The sequence below is a fragment of the Callospermophilus lateralis genome, chromosome 11 (genome assembly GCF_048772815.1).
Source record: "Callospermophilus lateralis isolate mCalLat2 chromosome 11, mCalLat2.hap1, whole genome shotgun sequence".
NCBI classification, from domain to species: domain Eukaryota; kingdom Metazoa; phylum Chordata; class Mammalia; order Rodentia; family Sciuridae; genus Callospermophilus; species Callospermophilus lateralis.
The window spans coordinates 6,205,011-6,232,745 of NC_135315.1; the positions used below are offsets into that span (position 1 = coordinate 6,205,011).

General features: G+C 55.8%; 3 protein-coding genes across 8 annotated transcripts in view; 1 reads left to right on the forward strand and 2 right to left on the reverse strand.

Moving 5' to 3' along the window:
- The window catches only part of Cdr2l (cerebellar degeneration related protein 2 like), a 28,824-nt gene extending 26,739 nt beyond the window's left edge, over positions 1-2,085 (reverse strand). Inside the window, exon 1 of the mRNA XM_076869736.2 lies at positions 1,998-2,085. The gene's annotated coding sequence lies outside the window, so the exon portion shown is untranslated. The remainder of the gene's footprint in view (positions 1-1,997) is intronic.
- Positions 71-17,503, forward strand: Hid1 (HID1 domain containing). 6 transcript variants are annotated; one of them, XM_076869728.1, is made up of 19 exons: positions 71-250; positions 5,137-5,286; positions 5,806-5,976; positions 6,557-6,673; positions 7,292-7,398; positions 7,643-7,759; positions 9,165-9,387; positions 9,552-9,608; positions 10,589-10,729; positions 10,902-10,992; positions 11,185-11,336; positions 11,425-11,503; positions 12,764-12,928; positions 14,193-14,420; positions 14,785-14,891; positions 15,346-15,426; positions 15,983-16,074; positions 16,241-16,399; positions 16,656-17,503. In XM_076869728.1, exons 1-19 carry the CDS (start codon positions 185-187, stop codon positions 16,717-16,719), a joined length of 2,367 nt encoding a protein of 788 aa, XP_076725843.1. In that variant the 5' UTR covers positions 71-184; the 3' UTR covers positions 16,720-17,503. The 6 variants fall into 6 exon arrangements, with proteins under 6 accessions (XP_076725843.1, XP_076725845.1, XP_076725848.1 ...); XM_076869730.1 differs by having other exon boundaries at positions 6,560-6,673; XM_076869733.1 differs by lacking the exon at positions 16,656-17,503 and having other exon boundaries at positions 14,785-14,895; positions 16,241-16,330.
- Positions 17,504-18,788: 1,285 nt separating this feature from the next.
- Positions 18,789-26,033, reverse strand: Otop3 (otopetrin 3). The gene is made up of 7 exons (XM_076870497.1): positions 26,023-26,033; positions 24,018-24,445; positions 23,793-23,929; positions 23,174-23,232; positions 22,790-22,908; positions 20,057-20,871; positions 18,789-18,959 (listed from the first exon to the last, which is right to left on the reverse strand). Exons 1-7 carry the CDS (start codon positions 26,031-26,033, stop codon positions 18,789-18,791), a joined length of 1,740 nt encoding a protein of 579 aa, XP_076726612.1.
- Positions 26,034-27,735: the final 1,702 nt, after the last annotated feature.

The window sequence follows — 27,735 nt, forward strand, 5'->3', positions numbered from 1 at the left end:
GGGGCTGCGGGGCGGAGCCACGAGGGGCGGGGCCGACGCCTGGCGGCGGGCGGGGTGCGCGAGCGGCTGGGCTCCTGCGAGAGCAGCAGGGCGGCGGAGCTGGAGCCGGAGCCCGAGCCGGAGTCCGAGTCGGAGCCCGGGCTAGAGTCGGAGCAGGGTTCGGGCCGGAGCGGGCTCCAGCGACATGGGATCCGCAGACTCCAAGCTGAACTTCCGGAAGGCGGTGATCCAGCTCACCACCAAGACGCAGGTGCGCTCCGGGGCCCCAGCCTCCCCATCCACCTGCTGGGCTGGGGGCTGGGCAGGGCCGGGGGCTGCGCGAACTTGGCTTCTGGGGAGATGGGGCGACGGGCTGGTCCAGAGGGTGACGCAGAGGACAGCGTGGGAGCGAGACCCTTGGCCTGTACCGCAGGGCTCCATCCCCTGGCCCTAGCCCCCCACCTCAGTCTCCTCTCCCGGGAACACCTCTCTTCCCGCAGCCGCTGCTGCCACCTTAGGCTGACGTGTGCCTCTCCCCGAGCCGGCGATGCTGCTGTCTGCCCGCCTCGCCCGCCCCCCAGCGCCCTCAGCCCCGCATCATCAGCCTATCCTCCTCACTCCCACCCACCCATCCGCCGCTCTGCTTCCCTCCCTGCCCTTCGGTGCCCACGGGTCCCGGACGCACAACCCCGGCTGACTCAATGCAAACAAAGCCGGGCCCGCGCCCGCCCGGGTCGGGAAAACAGCTGGTGCGCGGCAGCAGCGGCCTCGCTGGGCCCTGGTCGATGCCTGCGGCCAGGGAAGGCCCAGGTCTCCTGGGAACACGCAAAGAGTGGCGGGCAGCGCGGCAGCCTGGCAGGGGGACCCGTCCCCAAGCATACAGAGCCCCAGTTTCACCGCAGTGGACCACTCCGGGGAGTCCTCCTTCAGGCCCTGTGGAGTGGATGGATGTTGCCGGAATCCTGTGTTCTCTGTTTTGGGGATGGAGATGGGATTGTCCTTGGTCTGCTGTCAAGGGAGCTGAGGGTACCTTTCAGCCTAGTCAATACTTACACACTCTCCACTGAGTCCACAAGTGGCACAGGGGACCACCTCCTTGTCCCCAAAGCAAACCACCTGGCTCCAGCAAGGCTGCTGCCCTGCCCACCACTTCTCTCCTTGCCCCTTGAATCAGGCCATTCTAGCCAATGAGATGCCTAATCCTGACTCCCTAGGTCCCTGCTTGCAAAGGCTCTGGATTTATTGCCATGGGGGGGGGCACCCCCACCCTGCTATTCTCAGGGCTCTCTCTTGCTCTTGGCAATTAGAGTGGGGTAGAGAAAGTCATCTCCTCACAGCGAGTCAGTCACAGCCCCAGAGTCTGAACTTCTGCTCCCACACTCTCATCCCTGTGCTGGGAAGGTCAGGCGCTCAGTACATGCCCAGGACCCATGGCGAGTCTCTAGCCCCAGCTGAGAGGCTCTTGATGAAAACCAGACCAGCTTCTCTCCAACCCCCTGGCTCCTGCCTGGTTCTGAAGCTTTGGGATGGGGCATTAGGTGTGTGACACGTAAGCCTTCCTCTCAGTGTGGGGCTGGGGGGGTGGTTCCTGTGTTTACGCTCCTGGTGAGGAGTCACCTTGCTGCATGAATGTGGCTCAGCAGCTGGGTCCTTTGCCAGGCTAGCAGGGCGAGCTCACCAGGTCCCAAAGGATCTGCAGTGGTCTGGATTCCTACCTGTTCAGGTCCCCTCCTCCAAACACAGCCTTCCTCTATCTGTCCCTGGCTATAGGCCTGTGAGATTGTGCTGTTCTGTTTCCCAGCTGAGGACAGTGAGGTTTGGACTAGGACCTGGAGTAGACTAGAGACCAGCTGGGGCCTCCTTTGGGACAGCACTGGGGTTCTGCAGGTGGGAGAGGGTCTGGCTGCCTGGAGGAAGAGACCTCAGTGACCAAAGTCTTGGACCCTGCAGAGTGATCTTTTGGGGACAGCCTGGGTGTGAGGACAAGATCCCAAATAGTCAGCCTGGACTTTACTTACTCAGTGTTCCTGAGAGATTCAGTTGTCCACAGGATGATCTCAGATTTCAGGCTCTCAGACGCTGTGCTTTGGGTAGCAGACAAGTGGACCCAGCACCCTTTACTGTGGCCCAGGCCTGAGCTTGCTGCTGCTTGGCGTTCTCTGCCTTCCTGCCCTGCATCCTGTTTTCTTCCTGCTCCATCAGCCAGCCCTGGGCCAGGCCTGACCTTAGACCTGAGGGCCAGCAGCTTTGGCTTTGTTTCTTGATCCTTTCCTAGAGTAGGTTGGTCCCTGGAGGGGGGCATCTCTCCAAGATCCTGCATGTTTGGGGATTCTCTGTTGCAGGCCAGAGGAGAACTAGCGGGGTGGGATGTGCATGTTCACACATGTGCACACAATGTACATATGAATGCTGTGGGGACACGGGCTTTCAGGACAGGTCATACTTAGCAGGCTGGAGCACTATTTTCTATTAGTTTCTGCCCCCAACAAGAGACTGTCAAAAGCTATAGCTGGACCTCTAGGCCTGAATGGGTGTCTGGCCTGATAGGGCACCTGGCAAACCACATTAGGAATACCTGGTTTCTGGGTAGGGAAGTTCATTCTCTGTGCCCTTACCATCAGGGGCCAGAGCAAAAATGCTTTTTCCAAAGAAAGCTTCCTGGAGTTGGGTGGAGGCTAGCTGGGATCACTGAGGTGGGAGCTCTCAGAAGCCCAAAGGGCTCCAGCGACCCTGGCTAATGCTGTAGTATCAGCCTGGTAGGGTCAGGAATGGTCACCAAATACCAATGTCTAAACTGTGATGGGACCAGGAGAGGAGGTCGAAGCTGAGGAAAAGGGGAGGCAGAACCTGTTCCCGAAGAGATCTTTCCTCTGTGTCTAGAAGGGGCTTCCCTGGGCCTCCTCAGTCCCATCCTAAGTCTCTGCCTTCCTTTTGAATTCAGTTCTCAGATGATGCTTGCCTGATGAGCTAGATCAGAGGTCATGTCTGCTTGATGTTCAACTGGACTCTTCCCCTTTAAGGGGGTGGTGGTTACCTGGGAGGTGGGCAAAATGTCAGAGGTGGCAGCTTCCCAGAGGTGCTACCAGATGGGGGAGAACCTAGGTTCTGGCCCCACGCCATGCTGGTCCCGGGCCATCTGGACAGGAGTGTCATGTTCCTATACCCCAGTTGCATATCTGAGAGCTGTTGGACTGGGGGCCTGAGGACCAGTGAACCCCAGCTCCAGGGCCCCTCCTTTGGCCTTTGTTCTTCTACCCACAGCTAACTTGCTCTACCAGTTCTGGGACTGAGCAGTGGCTATGTCAGGCCTGTCCTGAGGGCCAGAGCCACAAGTTACCTTATAGGTCCCTGGGGGTGGGGGTCTTTATTCAGGCAGTGGACTAGGGTCCGTGCCAACCTTGGTGAGGCCTGCAACCCCAGCTCTGAGTTTGGGTAGACTCCCTGGCTGAGGGGGTTGCCAGGCCTGATTACAAATTCAGCTGAAAAAATGCTGTCTGAATTCTGGCCCTATGCCTCAACTGCAAGGTCAGAGAAATAGGGCTGGGGACTAAGGGCTCAAGGCAAGTGTGCCTGGATCCAAGTTGGGATCTGTGAAGAACAGGGGTGGGGCCTGGAGACTTGAAGAGGCTCCAGAGGACAGAATTATTTTTTTTTTATTAAAAAAACTTATCTCTCTCTATATATATATTTATGTATATTAATTCTGATAACAAGAATAATGTGTATAGAGTTCAGGTAGCCAGGCCATCAGGCTTTATGATCCCTGGGGTTTCCGAGAAGGGGGGAAAACAAAAGGTTATGTTGATGGGATCAACCAGGGAAGGCATCTCGGAGGAGGTGACCTTCAAAGGAGCCCAAATAGAGAGAGTCCTAGGCTCCCACAGATGAGCATGCAGAAGGAAAAAAGCAGGTGCTCAACTAAAAAATTATAAAACTTCCCAAGAGATTGTTGCCTTAACTAAAATCCTGATACCTCATCTTCTAACCTTTTATTCATATGCAATTAAACATAAAATTATGATCATCCTATAGATAGTTTTATAACTTGTCTTTTAAAACAAAATGTTGTGCTCTATTTTCCATTAGTTAATATCTTTGAAAATGCAATTATGATGGCTGCATAACATTCCATTCTATGGATGTGCCTTAGATTTTTAAGTAGTCACCAACGAATGGCTATTTAGTCCCAACTATCTACTGTTTCCAACAATGACTGAAACATTGTTGAAATAACAGTAAATATCTTCATATGTCACATCTCCAATTATGTCCATGGGAGAGATTTCTAAAAGTGAAATTCATTATTCAAATTAGTTGCCTTGGTTGCCTGAGCGACGGTCTGCATGATTCAAAGAGCACGTGAGTCTAAGGCATATTGCTCTGATAGGGCCTGGGGGACTTTGGAGTAGTGTTAAAATGGGGGAAGTGTGTTAGGGAAAGGGACACTTGGGTGATGGAAAAGACAAGAGCTATCAGGGTTATGTCCTAGGGTAACAGACACAGATGCAAGTGTGTGTGTGTTTGTATGTGTAAATCTGTTTGCATGCATTAGGTGTGTGCAAGCATGTGTAAGGAAGGTCTTGGCTGACTTTGGGCCAAGGTTTGCACTTGGTCCAGTAGGTATCAGGGAGCCCCCATAGGTCTCTGTGCTTTATTTAGCACATGGGTTGGGGACAGTGTCAAGACAGGATTGAAGGAGGTAAATTTGAAGGCAGGAGCGGGGGCACATGTGTGGGGTCATCAGTCCTAGGTTTGGCACCTGGGGGGGCATGCTGAGGGGGAGAGGAAATGGAGCACATGTCCCCACTGTCATCTTTCCATGGGTCTAGGACCTAGTGGTATGGCTGGGGATTGTGTCAGCTGGCCAGGACAGCATTCCCTGCCAGAGGAGGATGGGGACACAGGCAGGACATGCAGCCTGCTGGATGCAGTGGCCAGTTGACCCCTGGAGTGCACATTCTAACCCTGGCTGTGCTGGCCAGGGCTGTGGTAGCTGATCCACGTCCATCACCCATTTGGGGAGACTCCCGGACAACAGTTGGGATGGAGCAGGGGGCTGTGGCTTCACCCTTAGGATCTCTTCTGGCCACAATTTGGGTAAATTGTGTCCCCATTGGCGAGGGGTTGTATCAGTCTGGACACTGGGTCCCCCCACAGCCTGTGGAAGCCACCGATGACGCCTTTTGGGACCAGTTCTGGGCAGACACAGCCACTTCAGTGCAGGATGTCTTTGCGTTGGTGCCGGCGGCAGAGATCCGGGCTGTACGGGAAGAGTCCCCCTCCAACCTGGCCACCCTGTGCTACAAGGTAAGGGCTGCCTGGCCCCACGCTGCCACTCCTGCCCTCCCCAGAGTGGCTGATGATGGCCCAGCCTGCAGCGGGAGAGGACAGGAACCCAGGACATCCCACCCCCAGGTCACGGTGCTCCTGAGGCTTCACCCAGTCCCCCTGCCCTGTGGCCCTCCCCTTGGGGAGAGTGAGTATGGCAGCCACAGCTTAGAGACCTCCGCCAAGCCTTGCTGAGCACTCTGCACAAGTCAGCTCCCTCGCTCACCCTGTGGGGTGGCACCATTAGTATCACAACTTTACAGATGAGGAGACTGAGGCCGAGACAGGTGTTGTCACTTACAAGGTCTTGGCCATCAAGTGGTGGCCCAAGCTCTGTTTCTCTGATGCTCTGGGCTGCTCTGACCCACACCCAGGTCCTCCTGGGCTGGCTGATCCCATCAGCAGAGATGGCCCTGCCCAGTGGGGCCTCTGACCCTCTGCAGTTGGGGTCCCCTCAACCTGGCCACCGCCCCATGTGCCCTGTGCTGCTCCCCACAGGCTGTGGAGAAGCTGGTGCAGGGAGCTGAGAGCGGCTGCCACTCGGAGAAGGAGAAGCAGGTTGTCCTAAACTGCAGCCGGCTGCTCACCCGCGTGCTGCCCTACATCTTCGAGGACCCCGACTGGAGGGGCTTCTTCTGGTCCACAGTGCCCGGGGCAGGACGAGGAGGGGTCTGTGGGCCTGGCCAGGGTGGGTGGGAGGCGACAGGGCACATTCCTCCAAACCTCTTCTGGCATTTGGAAGTGTGGGGGCGGGAGTGGGGGGTGCTGCTAAGGATGGGGGTCAGTGATGCCTCCTTGGGCCCTGGGTTCCTCTCCCGTGGGGGTCTCTGTCCCTATGATCTGGAGGGTGAAGGCTGAGGAGGGGAGCTGAGAGCAGGGGTAACTATGCAGAGGCAGGAGCAGGGAGCTGGGCCTTCAGAGGGCAGAGAGTGACCATGCTGTCATCTCCCCTGCAAACCTGGGTTTGTCTCCACCTAAGGGCAGAGGGGTGAGGCCTTGTGATTCCCAGCAGGGCTGAGCCCTTGAGGTTGGGCGCCTTCCTGGCACCCCAGTCAGTGGGGAGTTTCTTCTCTGTTCTCAGCCCCTTTCCTTGCTCTGCCTCCTCCTGCCATGGGAGGTTTGGCATGAGCAGAAGTCTACTTCCTCTTCCTCCATCCCTCTGCCCTCGGGTGCCTGTCCCCCACCATCCCTCAAGCCTTGGGTCCACCTCTCCTTGGCCAGCCACTACTGAGGCAGCCTGCCTTCCCAGCAGGGTGAGGAGGAGGATGAGAATGCCCGTCCCCTGGCCGAGTCCCTGCTCCTAGCCATCGCCGACCTGCTCTTCTGCCCAGACTTCACAGTCCAGAGCCACCGCAGGAGCACGGTGGTAAGGCCCCGCCGCCATCCGCACAAGGGTGGGCTCTGGCCCTGGGTTGGGGCAGGGCCAGGTAAAGTCCCCTTGGATAGGATGCAGTCAGCAGAGCTGGGGGAGCTTCAGGAGAGCTGGACCGCCTGGTACGCACGTCCCCGCTGTGGGTGGTGGCTGGTACACTGGAGAGGAGCCAGCTGGTGCCTGGCCCTGCCCACTGCCTCTGGGCGGCTCTGCATAGGCCTCCATTGTCTTAGTGTGCACGAGGAGGGTAGGGGAGTAGAGACCCAGCACGACTGGCCTTCTCATTTCCTGTGGTCCGTGGACTTGACCTTGAGTGTTCCTTGCCCTCCCACCACTGGGGACACCTTTCCCTGCCCCTCCCTCCCTTCCTGTCTCAAACTGTACCGAGCAAGTAAAAGCAGTCCATGTAAGTGTTTGAAAAGTAATTCTTAACCTAAGAGCATCCATTTCCTCCCTGTACATTGGGACCCAGGGTGTTTTGAGGGTGTCTTTAGGAGGATTCAAGGGTTACTGCCCCTGGAATGGCAGGAAGCTTGGGTTAGACAGGTTCTGTCAAACACCGCCATTCACTTTGTGACCTCCCGCCCATTCTCTTTCTGTCCCTGTCCCCAGGACTCAGCAGAGGATGTCCACTCCCTGGACAGCTGTGAATACATCTGGGAGGCCGGTGTGGGGTTTGCCCACTCCCCGCAGCCTAACTACGTCCACGACATGAACCGGTGAGCGAGGCTCAGGCAAGAGCCCTCAGCATAGCTGGAGCCTGGCCGGGCTCCAGCACAACTCAGAGACCCATGGGGTCTTCCAAGGAGACCCTCTCCACTTCCATCCAGCTGTGGCCTTACAGGAGTGAATGGGGTCATTTGTTTTTATGGACCTGGGCAGGGGTTCCGGCCAGGGTGGGCAGCCCCCTCCTAGAGGGGATGGAGATCCTAAGGTGTCCTGTTCCCATCAACCATCCCCCAGGATGGAGCTGCTGAAACTGCTGCTGACGTGCTTCTCTGAGGCCATGTACCTGCCCCCAGCTCCAGAAGGTGGCAGTACCAACCCATGGGTTCAGTTCTTTTGTTCCACGGAGAACAGGTGAGGGACCCCTGGCTTTTCTTTCCAGTGTCTTCCTTGTTCCAGGCACCCCTGAACTGAGACCAGTTCCAGCCCCCAGTTCTTCTTTGAGGGGGAGATGCTGCCCCCTGGTGGTGGAGAACTGTAACTTAACCACACTTTATACCAATGCAGTTCAGTGTCTCCTTGGAGTGACTGGGACAGGAACTGGGGACCCCTGGCTGACCAGATATCCAGGTCCTCCATGTACAGCTACGTGTGCAGTGGGATGTGAATCACATGTCCAGTTATAAGATCTAAAAAGTGAAAAAGAAACAAGTCAAATTAATTTTACTAATATATGTGATTTAATTCAAACTATTAAAAATATCAGCACTTAACATGCAATCAGTTGAAAAAATTGAGGTGTTTTACATTCACTTTCTCATGCTACTTTTTCAAAGTCCAGTGTGTAGTTTACACTTCCAGCGCTTCTCAATTCAGACCAGGCACATTCATTAGCTGCACGTGGCTTGTGACTGCCCTGTGGGGACAGTGGGTGGGGACTTGGGGTGGGGTGATCTACCCTGATGGGTGAGGAAGCTAAGCCCACGTGGGGGCACTCATGGACTATGGGGGCACTTTGGGGTATGTGTTGGTGTCACACAGCCACGTGGTAGGTTATTTGGTGCAGGTGGACATGCTCCAGCTGGGTTCATCCAGCTGTGCCCAGGCTGCACTGGCAGTGCAGGCATTGGTGCCCCAAGGCTGGTGGCTGGCCTTCTTGCTTCCAGGCTCTGATCCCTATGTAACATGGCTCACCTTCTTCTTTGGGTTTTCCTGGCCTCCTGCCCGACCTTGCCCAACTTCCAGAAGAGAAAGGAGCGGCTGACCCCCTTTCCCAGCCAGTCAAAGGCTGGCCAGAGTTTTCTTTCTCACACGCAGCCTTATCAGGCAAACTGCCATCTTCGTCACTCACTTAACCTCTCTGGGTCTCAGTTTCCTCACCTGTAAGATGAGGAGCTTGAACCCTGACATCAAACGAATCTGATTCAAGTCATTCCGTGGCCTGGAGCCAGGTGATTGGGCTGGGGCTCTGCTCCCCAGGGGGAAGCCCACCTTCTCCCTGGGCCTCTGGCCCCTTCTCTGAGCCTCATGGAGGGGTCCTGCCCACTGAGAAGCTTCCCTGCAGGAAGTCCCTCACCAGTGGCCCTCACGCTCTGGGAGACGGATCCCTCTGTCCTCAGCCAGGCTTGGCCCAGGTCAGAGCTGGAGGTGGGCCTAGCTGAACAGGGTCTTTCCCACTCAGAGGGACAAGCTCGTGGCTCTGCTCCCTGGCTGCCAGCCCGGAGCCTGACCCTGGCGCTTATTGAGTGAGGCGGCCCTGGGGGTGGCTGGAGTGCTGGCCTGAGGGGTGGCCTGCAGCCCTGCCCTCTCTCCCTTGCAGACACGCACTGCCCCTCTTCACCTCCCTCCTCAACACCGTGTGTGCCTATGACCCCGTGGGCTACGGGATCCCCTACAACCACCTGCTCTTCTCCGACTACCGGGAGCCCCTGGTGGAGGAGGCTGCCCAGGTGCTCATTGTCACCTTGGACCACGACAGCGCCACCAGCACCAGCCCCACTGTGGATGGCACCACCACAGGCACTGCCATGGACGATGCCGATGTAAGGCTGACGGGGAGAGGGTTGCCGCCCTGCTGGGGCTGTGGGCAGAGGCCCTGGGCAGCAGACACCCAGGAGGCACCTTGAGGTGTGCCTTAGGAGGGACATTGCTGTTGCCACCCAGGCTGGGGTAAGGACCAGCTCACCAGGGACTTCACTCTTGACAGCCTCCAGGGCCCGAGAACCTGTTTGTGAACTACCTGTCCCGCATCCATCGGGAGGAGGTGAGTCACACCCTGCCCTTGGATTCTTACTGTGCATCTCCCACAATCACTTTGGCGTTGTTGGGGGGTGGAGGGAGTACTGGCCCCTGTACAAAGGAACCACGGTCTCTGCAAACTTGTGCCACCCCCAGGTTAAATAGTGAGGATGGGACTTTGGGGGTTTCCAGTTGTAGGAAGAGCCAGTGGCCTCAACTGGCTGGGAGTAACTGGGAGGGCTTCCAGGAGGAGGTGGCTCTCAGGTAGTTTCCGAGGTGGGGGGAGATGACGGTGAACAGTGAACTGAAAGACCAGGCAGACCGGAGTGCGTGTGTCTTGTGTCCATGGGGATGTGCTTGAGCTCCCAGGGCCCTGACTTCTGCCACTGGATGGGACCCATAGCTGTCTCCACTTGTGAGGATTAAAGCAGAGACAGCCCAGCTTTTGGTGTTTGCTCTGAGAACCCCAAATGCTCCTCGTGTGAGGGGATGACAGGAAGGGATATGTGGGGAGCAGTGTGGAACGATGGCACCTGTCAACAAGCCCACCTGGAGGTTCGCAAGTTTAAGACCAGTCTTGGCAACTTAGCAAGACCCTGTATCAAAGTGATAACAATTAAATAAAAAGGGCTGGGGATGAAGCTCAGTGGTAGAGTGCCCCTGGGTTTAATCCCTAGCAGCACAAAAACAAAAACAAAGTCCAGGTGGGCAGGGACCTGGTTTAGGCTGTGTGTGTGGGGTCACCAGGAGCAGCAGTCTGTTTAGAGGGCGGGTAACCTGGGAACAGGGGAGCCTGTGCCCTGCCGGGGGTAGGGCCGAGGCTCAGCTTCCTGAGGGGTCCACCCTTGGACCCTATTGATAATGTCAGAAACTGGGTCCCTCAAGCTCTGGGGGTTGGATGGGATGTAGGAGAGTGAGAAAGCATTTTTTTGGGGGCGGGGGCTGGACAGGAAGCCAATGCCAGGAGGAGCCAGACTCCACAGACCCCTGCTCTCTCCCTCCCAGGACTTTCAGTTCATTCTCAAGGGCATAGCCCGGCTGCTGTCCAACCCCCTGCTCCAGACCTACCTGCCCAACTCCACCAAGAAGATCCAGTTCCACCAAGAGCTGCTGGTCCTCTTCTGGAAGCTCTGTGACTTCAACAAGGTGGGCAGGTGGAGAGGGAATGGAGACCTATAGAAGGGGCTCATGGGCTCAGGCTGTGTCCATTTAGCCCAAGAACAGAGAGAGCTTTGGGGTCTCTCCAACCTGGGGGAGGAGATGGGGTACAGTGGCTCCTTCCACTGACCCAGCCTGCCTGTTTCCTCACTTGCTCCAGAAATTTCTCTTCTTTGTGCTGAAGAGCAGTGATGTGCTGGACATCCTGGTTCCCATCCTCTACTTCCTCAATGATGCGCGAGCAGATCAGTGTAAGATGGGGTGGGCATGAGGTACTGGGGGTTCCTGCAGATGGGTGGGGTCCTGCCAGTCTGTCCTGCCTCCCAGGAGCTCAGGTCTGGCGCCCTGACCTCCCAGGAGGGACTCCCTCCACCCCCCAAGATGCATCCCTGTCCTGGGCTCCCCACCATCACCCTGTGTGACCTCTGTGCCGCGTGCTGCAGCTCGGGTGGGCCTGATGCACATCGGCGTCTTCATCCTGCTGCTCCTGAGTGGGGAGCGGAACTTCGGGGTGCGGCTGAACAAGCCCTACTCAGTGCGTGTGCCCATGGACATACCTGTCTTCACTGGCACCCACGCAGACCTGCTCATTGTGGTGAGGGCTGGGCGCATGGGAGTGATGTCCTCTTAGTGAGTCTGGGGGTGGCGGGCACCCCATGATGCCCCTCTCTGTCCCTGCACAGGTATTCCACAAGATCATCACCAGCGGCCACCAGAGGCTACAGCCCCTCTTTGACTGCCTCCTCACCATCGTGGTCAATGGTAAGGGCCTGAGCCCGCCTTCCCCAGGCCCACCACCAGGTGGCGCCAGGCCACAGGCCATGTCTCCCTGCTCCAACTTGCTCCATCCCGTAGAAACAATGCAAGCCACTTGTGTACTGTGAAATGTTCTAGGACTATATTAAAAAACACCAAAGGCACAGGTGACAGAAGATTTATGATGTATTTACCTAAGCCACCATAACCAGGATACCATCATCTCAACATGTGACTGGCACAAAAATTATTAATGAGATCTTTTACATTCTGTCCTACCCCTAGTCTTCAAAATCTTGTGGTGCACGCATATGGCACATCTCAGGACTAGCTGTATTTCAAGTGCTTAATGTCCACATGTGGCTCATGGCTACTGTATTGGACAGGGAGGATTTGGGGTCATAGTGAGGAATGTCAAAGCCACCTCTTCTCTGCCTTTACCCTGCCCGCCTGCAAGGACAAGAGTGAGCAGAATGGGAAAGGAGGTGGGAGGCCTCAGGCTGGCTGGGGCCCATCCAGGTGGGTGGCCGTGGGCTGGCCCTGAAGGGTTTCATTGTGGGTGTCTGGGAAAGGATGGTGGTGGCTGGCAGTGGCTGACTTGTCTGTGGTCAGGTTTGGCCTTCAGGGTGGGTGGGTGGTATAGAATCCAGGGATGCCTTTGGCTGGGCTGTGGGCTCTAGGGCCAGGACTGTCTTCAGGTAACTCATTCACATATTGGCTGCATCCCACAAATCTTAACCTGGATGCCAGCTAGGTGTGGCGTATGTGAACAAGATAGCGCCCACCCCTGTCCTCTGAGCCCTCAGCCTGGTGAGGGAGAAAGATGTGAGACGAGAGACACACAGATCAAGTTGTGTGCATGAATCCAACGACATGAGGGCTTTATCCCCCCTCACAAAGCTGTGCTAAAAGATACATATTAAGGATAACAGCAGCTTGGCATTCTAGAAAGACGCAAAAGCCCTGAGTTTGTATCCCTTCCTGCCCTATCATTGTATTACTGGGGAACTTGGACCACGTTTATAAGCCTCCCTGAACTTCAGTTTCCTCGTCTGTACAATGGGGACAATCTTGTCCATGCCTTGCCTGCAGGAGGTATGGCCAGAGTGAACTTGACCTCTACAGGCTCGGTCTCCCTGACTTTGTAGGGAACTTCACAGGCAGGAGCAGGATGGATTGGGAGTAGGAGCATGTGCTTCCCCCCAGGCCTGGGATGCCCAAGGGTGGCTGGTGGGGGGCCCAGGAGTGAGCTGGCCTCTCTTGCAGTGTCGCCCTACCTCAAGAGCCTGTCCATGGTGACCGCCAACAAGCTGCTGCACCTGCTGGAGGCCTTCTCCACCACCTGGTTCCTCTTTTCGGCTGCCCAGAACCACCACCTGGTCTTCTTCCTTCTAGAGGTCTTCAACAACATCATCCAGTACCAGTTTGATGGTGAGGCTCTGGCCCAACCCCCTGGCCTGACCTCTGGGGCAGGGATAAGGATGGCCAGTGGTTGAGGCTGTCTTTCTGCCTAAGGAGGCCCGATACAGTGGGGAATAAAAGTGTGCTTCCTGCCAGGTGTGGTGGCACACACCTGTCATCCCAGTGGCTCGGGAGGCCGAGGCAAGAGAATTGCAAGTTCAAAAGCCAGGCTCAGGATCTTACCTAAGCAACTCTGAGAGACCGTGTCTCTAAATCAAAAACTAAAAAAATAAAGGGCTGAAGATGTGGCTCAGTGGTTAAGTGTTCCTGAGTTTAATTAAAAAAAAAAATGTGCTTCCTGCCCATGTAGCTCAGCTGGAGAGGAAGGCACAGAGGAGGCTTTAAATATGTGACCCCCCCCGCAACCCGGGTCAAACGGTTCCTCTGAAATTGGGTAGCAGGGAGACTCAGAGTGGTAAGACCCTGATAGCTGTCCCAGCAGCTGTCCTGCCCAGTGTCACAGGTGCCCTGCTGCCAGGTGTAAATTCAGGGCTTGCCTCTCACTAGCTTTGTGACTAGACACGGTACTCAACTTCTCAAGGCCTCAGTGTCCTAATCTATAGGATGGTCACAACAATAGCACTGAAGTCCCTGTTGCAGAGGGTGTTGGCACAGAAAGCTCCCACAGGTAGCTCTTGGCACAATGTCTGGCAATTCAAATATTATCAATAATTCTTGTTATTTACAAAATAAGTACAGTTTGCACTGATCTGTGAAGGATGCGTGGGAGGCATTATGGAGGGAGGGTAACCTATAGAGAGGCCCTGGGATGGATGCGGAGCTCAAAGCAGAGCGTGGTATGAGGCAGGGCTGGTTGGGGGGCTACTGAGGCTCTGGAAAGCACTTTCCCCCACAAACTATGGGGGAACTTGGATGGGAATGGGGGACCCCACCCTCCTGGGCTCCCTGGTTCAGGGAACACTTCAGAATATTCAACAGCTGGCTTGGTGTGGGCAGTGGGGTCCACCCCACTTTGCCAGGGATCTCCCCTTTAGTGCTGGGTCGTGAGGTGGTCTTGAGAAGGGATGTGGTGAGCTCAGGCTGGAAGCTGTTTTCCCACAGTGTAACATCTGGCCCACATAGCTGGACCTGGCCCCCTGTCTTGGGCTCCCGGGACCATCTCCTGCTACTGGGGAAGACACCCTCTTGTCCTGCAAACCCCGCCCCCCCCAGCTAGCAGATTGGGTGGGGGAGGGCAACCAGCAACCCTAAGAGGAGGCGCTGCTTCCCACAGGCAACTCCAACCTGGTCTACGCCATCATCCGCAAGCGCAGTGTCTTCCACCAGCTGGCCAACCTGCCCACTGACCTGCCTGCCATCCACAAGGCCCTGCAACGGCGACGGCGGACCCCCGAGCCCTTGTCCCGCACTGGTTCCCAGGAGGGTGCCTCCATGGAGGGTTCCCGCCCTGCTGCCCCCGCAGAGCCGGGCACCCTCAAGACCAGCCTGGTGGCCACCCCAGGTTCGTCACTGGCAAGTGGGAGAGGGTGTGGCTACTGGCATGGTTGGGGGATGGGCGTGATCTCTGGGGTGTCACCCCATCCTGGCAAAGGGCATGGCCCCTGCTGGGAATCTGCAAGGTGGGGAGGGGGACGGCAATGAGGGTGGAGGCACTGGGTTGGCCCCCGGAGAGTGGCCTGGTGGCTGTGGGGCTTCTGGGTATGGGAGTGGGCTCTGGGAGGGGTGGGCACAGGGCTGGGACCAAGGGAGATCAGACACAGTGCCTCTACAGGATGTGGAGGACAAGGAGCTACCGGGACCAGTCCAGAAGGAGCATGTGGCAGGGGTCCTCACTCTCTCCTGTGTCCCCCCTGTGCCCCACCCAGGCATAGACAAGCTGACAGAGAAGTCCCAGGTGTCAGAGGATGGCACCTTGCGGTCCCTGGAGCCTGAGCCCCAGCAGAGCTTGGCAGAAGGCAGCCCAGCCAAGGGGGTGGGTAAGGGGGCAATAGGGACACGGGAGGCAGGTGAGGCTGGGCGTTGCCTTTCTCCCTGGCCTCTGTGGCATGGGCTGGGCCAGGGCACTCTGGGGTCACCTGTAGCAAGTGTCATGCTTAGGGCATCGGGGTTGGCACTGATGACTGGGGGGAGCCTTCACAGACCCCTCCCTTGTTTACCAGTCACAGTAAAGCCCTGGCTGTCAGCCTTCTCATCCATCAGCCTTATCTGAGGCTGGCCTTTACCCGTCCTGTCCCATCAGCCTCTAGTCCTAAACCTGTCACCAAGCTGGGTTGGGCCTGGGGCCCAGAGCAAAGGGTGCTGGGCTGGGCCTACCCTTCCTTTGGAAGCAAGTCCCCACGAGGTTTAGGGGAGAGACCTCATTGCCCTGTGCCCCTGCCCCGTATCCGCTTCCTTGCCCCTCACTTCCATTCCTCCCTGGGCACCAGGAGTCCAGCCAGGCATGGAGAGAGCAGCGTCGACTGTCCAGCCCATCAGCCAGTGGCCAGTGGAGCCCGACGTCGGATTGGGTGAGGGGCCTCGCGCTGGAGGAGCAGGGATGATGTGTGGGCAGGTGGCCCTGTGGGAACTGAGTCAGGGGTCCCCTGACTCTAGGGACAGCTCAGTACAGATGGAGATGAAAATGTATCCAAACATGCCTCTGGCATGGGAGCTGGGCTCTGGCTCCGGGTCAGTCCTTCCGGCTGGTGACCTTCCTCGTGTGTGGCCTCTCTTGGCTCAGCTTCCCCTGTCTACACTGTCGGCCGAGTCCCCAGCAGGATCAGGTTCCACTGTGCTGACTGTCTGAATAGATCACCCTCTGATTTCCTCCCCTGGATCACTTCCCACTCACATTCCCACTGAAGGCAGTGCCATGGGATAATAAATGTCCTCCCTGCTCCCACCATTGCCAGGGTTAAAGGAGACAGTCTCCTGAAAGGCGCGCACACACACAGCCACCAGCCGGTGGGACTGCTTAACATGCAAAAGGCTCTTCCCATTAGTGAGAGTTCCTGTTCACGGTCCCTGCTGGGAGAGAACCCCTGGCTCCGGGTCCCCAGCCCCAGAGCTCTGTCCCTGCCCCAGGTCCTCTCCTGGAAGTCGAAGCTGCCCTTGCAGACCATCATGCGGCTGCTGCAGGTGCTGGTCCCCCAGGTGGAGAAGATCTGCATTGACAAGTGAGAGCCTGGGCAGGCTCAGGGGCTCGGGCAGGTGGGCTTTGGCAAGGGGCCAGCCCAGGTTTGGGTGGAGGGATGACAGGGACGGTGGGCCTCAGAGGTCCAGGGTGAGCCCCAAGCCCTGCTAGTCCACTTGAGCATGCTGGAGACCCCCTTCTCCCTGTAGGGGCCTGACGGATGAGTCAGAGATCCTGCGGTTCCTGCAGCACGGCACCCTGGTGGGACTGCTGCCCGTGCCCCACCCCATCCTCATCCGCAAGTACCAGGCCAACTCGGGCACCGCCATGTGGTTCCGCACCTACATGTGGGGTGTCATCTACCTGAGGTGGGCCCTGCTGACTATCCTGGGTGGGTCTGGGGTCCACCAGAGAGCCTGTTCAGCAGGGCTCAGCAGGGACCTTGGCTCCGGGTCTCCCCATCCACAGAGGGGTTAATGTCAAGACAGTCAATCATGGTGGTCTTTCCTGGTTGAGGGTTGGACCCCCTTTCCAGGGGAGACATCATGAAGAGAGTTTGGTTTGGGCTGGCTGTCACCTTGCATCTCCCTTCCTCGTGAAGGTGACAGCCCACTTCCTCTGCAGGAATGTGGACCCACCCATCTGGTATGACACCGATGTGAAGCTCTTTGAGATCCAGCGGGTGTGAGGATAGAGGCCTGCAGAGAAATGGAGTGGGGGCCCCTGGTCCCTATTGCTCCCCCTGCCCCAGTCTTCTGAGCTTTAAATGACCACCACCATGGCCTGGGGTGGGCAGAGTGGCCAGGTCCTCCTGGGTGGCAGGCCCCAGAGACTCCTAATGCCTGGGGAGGATGGAGCCCAGTTCTAACCCCCTTCTCCCCAGACGGGCCTCCTAGGAGCCTCCTGCCTCTGTGACTACAGGTCCTGCCAGAGCGAGGGGCTCCCTCTTCAAGACACATTTCTGTGCTGACCCCTCAGTGCCTGCACACTCCTGTGCTGCCCCACAGGTCACTGTGCCCTGATGGGTTTGCCCAAGGAGCCGTGGGCTGTCCTGAGGCACCTGGGCAGGTCTAGGGGAACCCTCCTGGCCTTCTACCCTGAAACCACTTGTTCTAGGCCGGATCTCTGCCAGGGCCCACAGGAAAATGGAGTGTGACCAGGCTGTTGGCTGAGGGGGCTGGGGGCTGGCTGACTACAGAGCCAGACTGGGGGCTCTTGTGAGTTTTAGGGGTTTGGAGTGGGGTATTGAGGGTCCTCTTAATATTCCCTGGGTCAGTGGATATAGCCTTGCTGTTGGGCAGGACCAGGGGGCAGTTGTCAACCCTACCTGCCCCACCCACTGTGTGGAGGATGGGGGTGCCACCACTCCAGCGGCCCCGGCTCGGGCCTCTGGGTCTCCCTCGCCCCACCTGGTCAGTACAATCTTTGCTCTGTACAATCGGCCACTTTACACAATAAAACCTCCCTCTCTAGCCTCTGCCTCTGTGCTTGGAATGGGGGTAGGCGCCAGACTGTGGCCCTTATCTTCAGGGCAGCTGGGGACTCTGTACCCCAGAGTCCGTCCCCTGAGGGTTCTTAACAATGACTAGGAACTGGCATTTGTCATTTCGAGTGGGAAAGTGGGATTGGGCCCTGTCAAGTAGGGTTTAGGCCCTTGAACTGTGGCTACCCAGAGAAAAGCCCACACAGGAGAGGCTGAGGGCCTGATTCTCAGCCCCCTGGGTGGCCCCAGGCAGTGTTGGGGGGCCCTGGGGCATTGTTTGCTGGTGCCTCACTTCCGGGGAGTGGGAACCCAGGGGAGGGTTGAGCCTCTGGGCCTCTCCCTGGGCACAGCTGGCTGTTTGCACTGGGCTCAGGGAGATGGATGGGCTGTCAGGCTGCCTTCTCACTCACCTTCCTGTTCCACCTGATGGCTCAGGGGGGCAGGCAGGCCTAAGGACCAGCCTCCAGAGGCTGCAGTGACCACCTGTGGTGAGCCAGCAGCAGAGGGTCCCCTGGAGGCACTGTCCTAATGGTGGAGGGTGGAGGGTGGGTACATGAGACCTGGGTTGGATCAGAGAAGGGAAGGAGTAGACGGGCCCAGGAATGGGTCTGTCTGGGCCCACAGCACTGCCCAGGAGGACCATCCTTCCAACCATGCCTGGAGTAGCAGTTCTGTCCCCAAGAACAAATGCCACGAAGCTCAGAAGTGATCGATCAAACAAACAGGGTTTATGGCAGCAGCAGAGAGCTGTTGAACCCCACCTGGCAGTTAATTAACGAGCTCATTAGGAGAAGGGGTGTGTGGGGAGGGGCGGGGCTGCCTGCCAACTCTGAGCTTGCAGGAGGTCCTGGGCCACACTCAGGCCGTGCACCCCTCCCAGGGGAGGAAGTAGACCCCTGGAGGCCTGGCTGGGGAGAGGCGGCCCTCTCCAAAGCCCCTAGACTGTGTTAGTTAGGACTGGCCCTTCTCAAGTGTAGCACAGGGCCTCACCAGCCTCCTGGGGTGTACCCTTGGCTGCAGGGACTAATGAGGCAGGGGCGGCCATGTGTGCAGGCCTGGACGTGGGCATCTGAAGATCAGTGTCCAGACTCTGCCCTTGGTCTTGAGCTATAGGCAGTCTTCTCTGGTCGGCAAGTCTTGGGGAGGAGAGGGCTTTGGGAGCCCCAGGCTGTTCTCTGCACCTTGGAATGAAGCATCTTCCCAGAGACTCCAGGTTGGCATCTTCCCTGCCTTGGCACTTCAGGTTTTGCTGAGGGTGGTTTCCTGGGGCAGCCTCAGGCCCCCAAGTAAACCTCCACCAACCCTCCCACAGAGTGCATGCGGTAGAAGACCCCCAGAGGCAGGCCAAAGTTGACGATGGTGAACCACGTCCGGTAACCGTAGAAATCCTTTTCCAGCCCATTCTCAAATTCCGGGTGTATGCCAAATGCAGGCATCATCCATAGCTGGCGGGAGGGAGAGGGGGTTGTTGAGTGGGGGAGGGTTCTGCCGCACCCCAAGTGCTCAGCACCCTTGGTTCCTTTGGCCCTGCCCCACCCCATCAGCCTTAGGCTTTGGGAGCAACCTCCTCTGCCCCCATGTCCTCCTGTTCCCATTCCACAGAAGCCTGAGCACCCCCTCATTGGCTTGTCTGGGGCCAACCTGAACTTCAGATGCATCCTGAGCCTCTGGCGGCCTCCACACATGACGTGGCAGGAATTCCCAGCAAGCAGCCTGGGGACTCCCCTGTACCCTGAGCTCAGGCTTCACTCTTCTGCAGTTACAGCCGGCCCCTACCCTCCCACCCTCATCAAACTCTACCCATCCCTCAAGCCCCAGATCAAACCTCCCGGAAGCCTGCCTTGGCCACTCGGGCCCATGCTTTTTTTTTTTTACTGAGCTCCTAACACACTTTAGAGCCAATATATTACTTGTTCTCTCTATGGACCAGGGGGTCTCATATCTGGGATGTTTTCAGAGCATCAGGAGTTGGGGACCAAACAACCCTGCCACTTATAGGACCTTTGGCAGGCCAAACAACTTATACCCTGGTCTCTTCATCTGTCCAGTGGGGACAGTAACGGTGTCTTTTGTGTAGGGTTAAATGTGAAGATGTTGCATGGAGAGGTGGCCCTGGAACTTAGCAACCACTAGAAGCTAAGCAATTGTCACCATTGTCTTTAATTAGAGATTTAAAAAAAAATCTTTTTTTTTTTTTTTTTTAGTAGAAAATCAGACACTTGCACTTGCTGAGCTCTTCTTTTGATCAAATATAGTGAATGATGAGTTCAGCAGTAATTTTCTAATCGGTCCCCTGGTTCTCTCCAACTAGACAGTAAGTTTCTGGAGGGCAGAAATGTTACACATGTGTAAGGAGAATTTGCTCTCCCCTCGGCACATTTATTTGTGCTGAGCAGCTGGCAAGAGCTGGGGTTGACACTCCCTCTTCTCAAGCATCATCGTTCTAGTTAGAAAGAAGCATGTGACCTTGATGCATCACTTCTTGAGTCCTGAATCTACCTGCCAGTACCACACCCACCCAAGTCCCAGCCCAGCCACTCACTGTGATATTGCAGAGGATGAGGAAGAGTGAGATCTCCTTGAGAATCCTACGCTTCCAGTTGAGGTGGTTGTAGGAGTGGATATAGGCCAGGGAGGCCCTCCGCAGGTCCTGGCCCAACTCCAGTAGGGAGCCCCTGCGGGGAGGCTCGGCCTCGCACTTCCCTGCGGGGCCCTCCGGAGGCACCTCCCAGAGCGGCCGGCGGTGCAGGCCCTCGATGATGAAGAGGTTCTGGGCGATATGCTGCAGAATGAGCAGCAGCGAGTAGGCCAGGATGAGCCGGTTGAGCAGCTCTTGCGGGTGAGTGGCCACAATGGCCACGATGGAGAAGTAGGCAATGCCCACCTGGCCCAGCGCGGCGCCCATCAGCAGCACCACGTCCAGGCTGCGGGTGGGGTTCTTCAGCGTGTCCAGCTCCCGCTCCTCCAGCCCGTGGATGGCCGTGCCCGCCAGGCACGCCAGGCTCATCGCGGGCAGCACAGCCACGTAGAAGGCGTAGTACAGGGTGAAGTACTGGCGCGCGATGGCAGGGCCGCTGGCCTCGATCTGGAAGAGCACGAAGACGCACACGCCGGCCACCAGCGCCAGCAGGCCCAGCAGCGGCCCGAAGATGGCCCCGTGCAGGTGGAAGGGTGGGGTGCCCGGGCGCGGGCCCGCGTGGGCTGCCAGGCGGCGGCCCACGTTCCTCCACATGACGAAGAGCACCGCACAGCAGATGAGGCAGTACTCGGTGCTGAAGGGGTAGAGCATCAGGTAGCCCTTCCGGAAGACCTCGCACACGGTGGCGTTGAGGCACAGGCAGGTGTTGGTCTCGTTGCCTGGGAGGGGGCGGGGCGGAGGGGGCAGACGTTCAGGAGGGGCCGGCTCCCAGGACGGACACAAATCACTCCTGTCCCCCTTTTGGAACATGCCAGAGGTAGAAGGTTCCCAGCCAGCTGCTCATTTTACAGCTGTGGAGACTGAGACCCCGACCCAGAAACTGGAAATCCCAGAACCGTCTTTCTTTCCCAAAAGGGGGTCAGCCAGGAGCCAAGCTTATGTAAAGCATTTTAAACAGGATTCCTGGTGCCAAATGTCACCCCACAAATTGCTTGCCGGGCAAGGCAAACCTGTAATTTACATCGGAGGACCTGGCTGCCCCACCTGAGCCCAGATCTCAGCCTCAGCAACACACGCTTGGATGACAAGGACATCAGTGTCCTGGGTCAAGTGCCCTTCACGGCACACAGCATCATGGCCAGGGAAACGCTGGTGCTAAAAATAACCAATGTGAATGGAATTCAGACTTTGGTCTATACTTCCAATTTTTAGGAGAAGCAGGGGAGAGGGGAACAAATTAAACGCCACCCCTAGGAAGCATCTGACAAATATCAATGTTATTAGGAAAAAGGATTCGGAAAGTGTCAACCCAACCCCTTGCATATTTGAACCAATGTCTGTGAAAGACATTTCCTGAATTGGCTGGAGAAAGTGGAATATCGATCAATAAAGAGGATCAGGAGGATGAAAAGGAATTTTGTTGGCAATTACACTAGCATGTGGTAATAGAGGGAAATACATTTATTTTTAGAGAGGTGCATACTGAAATGTTTTGAGATGAAATGACACGATTTCTGTAATTTACTTTCTGTACTTTTGCAAAAAATAAAATAAATGTGGCAAAGTATTGATAATTGTTACATCTCCGTGATGGCTGTTCTTTAACTCATCTGTGTATTTGAGATTTTTTTTTTTAAAATATTTTTTAGTAGGGCTGGGATTGTGGCTCAGTGGTAGAGTGCTCTCCTAGCATGGGTGGGACCTGGGTTCGATTCTCAGCACCACATAAAAATAAAGGCATTGGGTTGTGTCCATCTACACCTAAAAAATAAATATTTAAAAAAATATTTTTTAGTGTTGATGGACCTTTATTTTATTCATTTATTTATATGTGGTGCTGAGAATTGAACCCAGTGCCTCACACATGTGAGGCAAGTGCTCTACCGCTGAGCCACAACCCCAGCCCCAAGAGATTTTTTTTTTTAATAATAAAAAAATCCATGATGTGCTTGCCTCAAATTCTCTTTGCACAGATTTTCTGAAAAATGTAATCAGACTGTGGACATGCCCACAGCATCCAGGCGTGCCATGATTTATGCAGTGGGTGTGTAAATGACTGTGCGCGGGCAGGGCTGGGCTGCAGGCAGGGTGGGGAGTAGACTCACAGGTGTGGCTGAATCCCACGGATTGCCAGGTTCTCATGGGGTTTATGGGATACGGCTTCTAAGGTGAACTGTACAGAGAACTGGGCAAATGGGACAACCCAGGGAGGTTTTTTTTTTTTTTCTGCCCACAAATATTCCATGCCTCATGATATACCTAGGTATCTAAAATTATATTAAGAAAACATTTCTTTCAAGCCCCCCCCCCAATTTTTTTGTAAGTGAAATGCAAATACCATGGGTGGGGTGCATACCTGAAGGACTTCTCAGAGACTAGCCCAGCCAAGGATTAGTGGCTAGCTTACACAGGGCTACGTGGCTAGTGGGAATGGGCTGCAGGGCACCAGGTCCTGACAGGCACCAAGGTACCCAGGATACACTGCAGTTTTCTCTCTAATCATTATCTGGTCTCTAGAGTTGGCTCCAGCTCTACAACTCTTGAGCCTCCCTGACTTGGGAGAGCATAGTGTGTGTGTGTGTGTGTGTGTGTGTGTGTGTGCGCGCGCGCGCACGTGCAAGGCTCTGGTCTCTGTACCTGAGAACTTCTCCATGAGGGCGCTGAGCTCGGCCTCAATCTCGCGGTGCATGGAGTCATTGGTCACAGCCAGAATCCATAGCAGCAGGTTTGTGGCCAGCGCCAGCATCAGGCCACACCTGGAGGGAGGTCACACTCTGCTCACAGAGGTCTTCCCGGGTGCCCAGTCCTCACCATAGACTGCGTGAGGGTGACCATTTGGTCTCAAAGCCTGATCCCATGTGACATTAGGACTTCAGGAGCACCCAGCATAGTGACCACTGGGATGAATCCCAGACTAACCCACAGTTTCAGGTCCTTGCTGTGCAGGGAGGCTGTCATGTATGGGGGTCGGTGGGGGGGCACAGAAAACACTGCAAGGCTTTGTGGGGAGAGAAATCTTACCTAGTGAGGTTGGTCTGCACCTGAACGCAGTCCTTACAGTGTTTCCAGAGCACCCAGGTCTGAAAGAGACAGGACCTTGAACCCAGGGGCTGGTGGGGGTAGTGGTACCATGGAGTGGATGCCCAGCTGCGTGTGTGTATTTGCCATGGAAGACACAGTGAGGAAGTGTGGGCTAGAGTCCTGGCTCTGCCATTTCTTTGCTGTGTGGTATTGGGCCAGTGGCAAAACATCTCTGAGTATTAATTGCTCCAGCTCTAAAAAAGGGTCAAAATGCCCACTGTTATAGAGAAATGCCTATTTGGTGGGGGGAATAAAGGAGGTGATGTAAATGCAGCTCCCCACACAAGGCCTGACGCACAGGAGAAACTCTAGAGAGAGTTGGATGCCATTATGAAGGAGGCTTGTGTATCTGAGGAGTGTCCATGAAGGCACATGCCGTGTGTTGATGTGGGTGTATGGATGTGGACAAGGGAGTGGGTATCCTTGCAGGACTGTGGTGTGTGTCTACACCCTGGGTCTACACCATAGGTATTGCCTATGTGGCTGTTTCTGGTACAGTAGGTGTGTATGTGTGCATATGGCCTGGGTGGTTAGGGTATGTCCCCAGGAGGTCTGTCACCTGGACGCCCATGAACATGATCTCGATGACGGGGAAGATAAGCTCCAGCTCTGACTTGCAGTGGATGTGGCTCATGTCGTAGCCCATGCGGAAGACGTTGAGGCAGATAGTGCAGCTGCCAAAGAGCACCAGGGAGCCTGGCCAGGCCAGGTGGGCATTGGCATCTTCCCCAGGACCGCTCTCCCTCCGGGGACATTTCCATCCACCCAGCACCCCAGCACTCACCCCGAACCCAAATGGGCCCCGCGTGAGGGTCCCGGTGGAGCACTGCGTGGGGCCGCCGCGTGGTGCCAGCGGTGTAGTAGAGGAGCCAGAGGAGGGACAGGGTCTTCAGCACGGCCAGCAGGATCCACACGTCGCCCAGAGTGACCGCCACGTTGTTGAAGATCATGCTACAGATGAAGGCCCCACCCAGGAACACCACGTTGAGGGCCAGCAGTCCTGAGAAGAGCTGCCCGGCCTTCTGGGCCTGCCGGTCCCGCCGCAACAGCAGGGAGAAATGTCGCACCAGCCAGGACTTCTGCTGGGGCGCACTGGGGGCCCCTGTCTCCACGTTCCCGTGGTCCTCCTTGGCTGGGCCCGCTTCATTCTCCTGCACTTCTGCAGAGGGCATGGGTGGAGCCTCAACAGGAGCTGGAGAGGGACAAAGGGTCCTGGGTTGGTTGTCAGGTTGACATGGGTTCCATTTCCATCCTTGTCCCTAACTGCTGTGTGACTTAAGGCAAGTTATTCGATCTCTGTGACTGAAACACTGAAAATAATGGCAGCTGCCCATCTATGTTATGGGACCCAAGGAGGTTCAACCAGACCAGGGAGAGGGAAACGCTCTGTGTTGGACATAAATGTAGGGGATTATGTCTACTGGCTGGAGGACTACCCCCCTTGCCCCTGGCTGGGCTGCCCTACTTCCTGATTCAGTATCAAGGAAACCAGGGACATCTGTATAGTGCCTGGCCTGGGTACTTCCCAGGGCTATGGCTTTTCACGAACAAAAGGCAGCTTGCACCCTGCTAACTTCTGGGGGGAGTTTCATTCCTGAAATCAGGGAGCACAAGCAAGTGTCTTCTCTGCTTAGTTGGGCTATGATTGCCTGGTGTTGTGTTGAAAAGAATCCTGAGGTTGATTCTGGGCTTGGTAGGAAAGAATGCTCTGATATGAAATAATTTTCTATTGTGGGCACATGGGACATATATAAATGAGTTTTATAAGATCTAGAAGATGCCTACTGGGTTCACAGTAGGAGTTTCTTCTGGAGACGAGATCAGGGAACTGGGATGGAAGTGGTAGGCTTTTCTCTACCTTTAATGTTCTAGTTTTTTTAAATGACACATTATTGATGTAATTAAAATTATTTTTAAAGCATATTAAGTTGGGGGGGACAGTTCTAGGATTGATTTGTAATGTCTGTCAAGTACATAGGACAGGCCAGGATCAGCATGGATGCCATGCTCTTGGCTTTGCCAGAACTGACTTCCGTCTGTTCCTCCTCATCACTCCTAGCTGTTCCATGAATATCCAGCCCGACTTGGGACACTATCCTTGGCCTTCCTCCCTCCCTGAATATCTCTGGCCACTTCTTCACCTTCCCTGAGATTTCACTCAAGGTAGCTACTTTGTCACCACCAACTTGGGCCAGATCTCAGGACACCCAATTCCTGCAGCTCTGAGCCCAGCCTACCTGCCCCTTTGGGCATTCTTCCCAGTGGGACTGAGCCATGGTCGAGAGCAGGGATGATCTTGCTGCTTCTGCATGCTTTCCTGGTGGCTGGGCTTCTGCAGGTGCTCTGGGTTCAGGGCTCTGAGTGCTCACGGCCCCATTCTCCTGCTTCCTAACGTTCACTATCTCATGGTGGTGTCTCCATCCCTGCATTTCCTGATGGAGAAATGGGCACCCTCCTTGCCTCTCCCCTTTCCCTCATCTCTCCACAGGTGCCGAGCCTGTCCATTCCAGCTCCCATACTCCTTGGTTTTTCTCAGCCCCAACCACTACTACTCTATTTAGAGGCCCCTCCACTCTCTCCTGGACCTGGCCTTCCTGCCCATGGTGCCTGTCCATACTGACAGCCCTGCAGAGGCAACCAGTTGCCCTTAGTATAAAGTCCAAAGCAGCAGCCGTGGCCTGAATGGCCTTTCAGAGCCAAATGAGACAGCAGGTGTTTATATGGGCCTGGTGCACAATGCACTCGAGGCCGAGCAGCCATTGTTGTTTGCTGGTCTAGCCTCAACTTACCTCTCAAGCATGGTCCTCCGGCCCCACTCCCCTGCTCACAATCTGAACCATCCTGCTGCAATTCCCAGAATGCTCTCTGCCCTTGCTCACCTCCCTGTCTCTGCCCACACCTGGCCCTTTGCCTCCAATGCCCATCCCTCTTGCCCCTTGGTGACGACAACTTGTCTTTCAGGACTCAGCAAAGACTTACCTCTGCTATGTGACTTTCCCCGACCCATGCTCAGGCTGGGTGAGGACCGCCCTTAGCACTCCCACCCACCCCTGTGGATTGCTGGCACATCACCCAGCATGCTCTATCTGAATTAGCCCTACTTTTTTTCTGTCTTTCCCTTGAGACCCTGAGCTTCAAGAGCTTCAGTCTTTTTCTCTGCACAAATTCAGGAGATCGTCACCACACTGGGCTCTACAATGTAGCCTCTCTGGGTCCCCATTCTCCTACGTACACCCCCAGCAATATCACACCTTCTGCTCTTCTCTTCTGAAGCAAATGGAATACTAAAATTTTGGCCTCTTTTTGAGATTTTACAAATGATTTTCTCCCCTCTCCCAGTCCCTTCTGTCATCGTTGGCTAAATTCACCTACCTGTTCAGGTCCGTGGTCACACTGAGTACCTGCCCTCCACATGTGTCCAGGCCCAGGTGAAGGCTCCACATTTCTTTTGTGGTGTCTTGGCTTCTGCCAGCCCTCCTGGAACGGCTGTGTCTCCTGCCTCCCCTGCCAGCTCCCACCATCCTCTTCACCCCTGGAACCCTTCCCTCTTGCCCCAGCTGCTGGTGGCTGTTTGCTAGGTGGCCACTCCTCTCTGTCAAGAGTTTGTGTGCGCCGTCAGGCATGCTATGAGCACCCTCAAGGTCAGAGCTCCTCCAGGGTAGAGACCAGTCTTACTTAACTCAGATCCCCCCAAACCTAGCACACGTTCAGTGACAATGGAGTTGACCGGAAGCTTGCAGCACCAGAGCTGTGGACAGAGACCCTCCCCATTTAACCCATTCCATCCCAATGTTGCCCTAGCAGCTTCCAGATGATCGTTATCTTTTCCTCCCAGGCTCCCCGGCCCAGACTGAGTAAGGCAGGGGCTCCCTGGGACACCTCCCTGCTCCTTTTCTGCCAACCCTGGCAGCTCCATTTCACCCTTCCCAGAACCTGCCAATCCCTCTGTGATCTGGTTATTCTAATGTTGAAGAGCTCAGATTCTGGCATTTTCTGCCTTTGTGATCTTGGATGAGCTATTTAGACTCTCTGTGCTTCAGTGTCCTCATCTGTAAAAGGAATATACAACTATGGAGTAGTAGTACTTGGTGCACGGGAGATGAGCAATGATTTCTTGGATGAATAAATGAAGGAATTAATGCATAAAGCCTCTGTCACAGGGGTTTTGTTAGAATTAAATGATTTAATACACATAAGTAGACGTAGAGCAGAGGATGGCTCAGAAAGCCCTCTGTGTTAGCTATTTGTGCTTTTTCTTACAGATATGTTGGGGTCCTGGAGAAGAGAATTTCAGGAGTGCTTTTTTCTGGGACTGCAAGACTAGAGGGGACACTGATTCCTGGTCCTCTCCCTCCGGGCTTTTGCCCTGGGAGTACCTCGTCCCCTGGGGTTCAACACTCTAGCAACTGCTGAAGGGAACTATCTAAGGGATGAGTTAGGTTCACCTGCTGGGCAGGGTGCGGTGGTGGGCAGGTAGGGGTCACGCAGGGACCCAGGGAACC